The sequence below is a fragment of the Etheostoma cragini genome, chromosome 15 (genome assembly GCF_013103735.1).
Source record: "Etheostoma cragini isolate CJK2018 chromosome 15, CSU_Ecrag_1.0, whole genome shotgun sequence".
Classification (NCBI taxonomy): domain Eukaryota; kingdom Metazoa; phylum Chordata; class Actinopteri; order Perciformes; family Percidae; genus Etheostoma; species Etheostoma cragini.
This window is the reverse complement of record NC_048421.1, coordinates 11,018,429-11,021,281: the sequence shown is the minus strand read 5'-3', so window position 1 is coordinate 11,021,281 and position 2,853 is coordinate 11,018,429. Positions and strand designations below refer to the sequence as shown.

At 40.0% G+C, this 2,853-nt stretch overlaps 1 protein-coding gene across 1 annotated transcript in view; it reads right to left on the bottom strand.

Annotated features, from left to right (window-relative positions):
* Positions 1–2,259: 2,259 nt before the first annotated feature.
* Positions 2,260–2,853, bottom strand: part of LOC117958155 (medium-chain acyl-CoA ligase ACSF2, mitochondrial-like) — a gene marked incomplete at its 5' end in the record, with an annotated part of 4,964 nt that continues 4,370 nt past the window's right edge. Inside the window, 3 exons of the mRNA XM_034894427.1 lie at positions 2,260–2,466; positions 2,582–2,650; positions 2,743–2,817. Coding sequence (XP_034750318.1) covers positions 2,416–2,466; positions 2,582–2,650; positions 2,743–2,817 — 195 coding nt within the window. The remainder of the gene's footprint in view (positions 2,467–2,581; positions 2,651–2,742; positions 2,818–2,853) is intronic.

Here is a 2,853-nt window from a genome sequence, read left to right as displayed (position 1 = left end):
CCAGACACTGACCTACAGTCAGGGGGAGCAGCGACATGGAGGAGGTGCCATGGACATAGCTGCTGGTCAGTGAGGGTTTGCGAGGAGGACGGTCCACATGGAGGGACCTGCCGTTCAAAGATTTAGCAAAAAGACAGGAGTCAAATATAGAACATATAGACTATGATTTTAGCATCATCATTTACTCCAGATTTTGAATAAAATGATAATATACTATTCTTCTACATTACAGAAAACATGAGGCTGTTTAAACAGTGAACCTTGGATTAAATAACCGATTCAAATTTAAACCATGCTATGGTAGAAAATCAGTCTCAGTCTTCTTGGCCAAGAAAAATCCACCTAAGTGGACTAATGCAAGCAAAACCAACTTTTAAGTAGCCATTGTTTCTGATAATCACCCTTAAGGGTGCGATATGTAATACCGACAGCTAGCATTATAAATAGTTACTGCAGTCCAAATTCTAAATACCGGCAAGAGTTGTCTCCCCCGGAACCCACCTCTTCAGATTCAAAGTTCACAGAGGTTGCCAGGTTGAGAACGAAGCACCCAAAAATGTTGCTAAAGCTAGTCTCACATAGCCACACCTTACTTTACAGCGCAGCAGAGTAGCTAAGGTTAGCTAGATGTTGGTTATGGTGACAGTCATAAAAGCCCGTTCTCACGTGGACAGACACTTTCTCGGCTTAAAATTACTGCAACAACCGCTGAAAGACCACTACTACCTTGCTGTCCTCTCTACTGACTAACAGAAACACTTAACTTAAAATTCAGTGTCGGTCGGCTATGGGTGCTGAACAGGATACATAAATCTCCAATATTTACCCGGGTTTAGTTACGTCTCTTGTCATGCAACCTAACAAAACATCATTTGGGAAAACCAGAGGGCATATTATTCAGTAATGTAAATGGCCACAAATAATAGCTCATTGTCTCTGGAAAAATACTTCAAAGACCTTGGTTCTGATCTTAACTTCACATAGCTGAAAAGAGAAATGCATACCAATTAATGGCAATACTGAAATAAGACATGCAGGCACTAAACTGGACGCAGTTTACACACAGTTTATACACAGTTTAACAGAGTCAAGGAACAGAGATGTATAGAAACATATTTTCCCAATTTCAGGTTGCAGAAAAGTAATGTCTATCCCTGACTTCCTTTTCCCACCCTCTGCCAATTCCTTTTTTAAATTCTTTATTAGTCCCACTCTCCCCAATGATACATGGATAACTACTTCTCTTCTTAAACTCTTCTTTGCTAAGAGATCCACCTGCTCATTCCCCCTCACTCCAGCGTGCCAAGGAACCCAGAGTGCATGTTCTCCCTGTGTTTTTGTGGTTTTTTTTTCAGTTGCTCCGTTTACTTCCCACCATAAAGACATGCATGTAACTACAGTTGAAAAGTAGCCAACTTGCTAAAACCGGCATATGCACAGAAATGTTGAGTGCTTCGAAATAAAATAAGATAATTCTCAAAAAGATATGTGTCAATATTTTCAAAGCCACGTTTTTTCTATATTGACAGGGAACAATAGCTTTTTGAGTCACGCCACGTTGCCATTTGACCACTGAACATTAAGATCACAAACTTACCGACCCCACCGGAGCAAACTTGTGTTGCATAATTTCCAAGCCTTGCTGTGTTTGAGTCCATCCACAGATCTGAGACTGTGAGCACAGGAAGACCGAAGCAGTGCTGACATTGGTCTTGAATATCCCACAAACTCTTTCAGCTGTTAGAAGATACTGGGTCTTGACAACAAATGAGTTGGTTCTATACCTGCCTATCTTTACATAAGTCAGATGTTACCAATGGGTTCCTCGCACCCTTGTTGGCTTAGAGCCAATTTACCTCAACATCAAAAGAGTTAAGATGCCTGCATTCAAAAAATAAGAGCTGCAGAAACACGAGGCATCGGGAAGTAATAAACCTGCCATTACACTTTGTAATGATTAACCTATAATAGCCTGACCTGGTTAGATTGTCTTTGAAGCAAAGTATTTCTACTTTTAAGCAAAAAAAACTTTTGTTTCAAATCTACAAGAAAGAGATGGGATAATAGAAATACCCTATAATACTTCATTTTATTTTCATATAATGCATACACAGAAATGTAGTTTATATATTTTCTTCAACATACTTTGTAGTGCTGCTTGAATATTAGTTGTAATTCTGTTCATTTTTGTTTTTCCCCCACATACCTTTAATAAGTCAAAGATAAATTCCATGATTTTAATAAAAACATCATAATAAGATTTGCAAATATCCACATACTAAACAAACTGTTAGTTTGATTGCAGCTTTACATGATTGGGCCTGCAGTGCAACCTACAGACCATGGGTTCTTTTACCTGTTAATTAAAAGGGACACCACTTATTAATATAATTACCAGTTTTCACTCAGACAAAATTAAAGGCCTAATTTCATCTCCATTTCCTCCTTTAATGTGTTCTTCTTGATCTAGAAAAAAAAGAAACAGCAGCCACTTCAGTCTCATTGTATTATTAAACCCCGAATCATCATGGTGACCTTGATAGTTCAGCAATGTTGGTGTGTGAGAGGAGAAGTATGGTACCTTTCCAGAGGCTGTCAGAGGGTAGCTGTCGACAAAGTTCACATAGTGTGGGATCTTGAAGTAAGAAATCTGGGGGAGCGGGGGGGGGGGGAACAAACTGTACCACTGTGCTCTGGATTTGAAGTAGGTTGAGCGGTTTTATTTATCACATGATTTCTTACCTGGCCTTTGCAGAATGCTCTTATCTCGTCTGGACTGGAGGTCTGGCCCTCCCTCAGCCTGATGCAGGCACACACCTGCTCGCCCAGCCTCTCATCCTTCACTCCAACCAC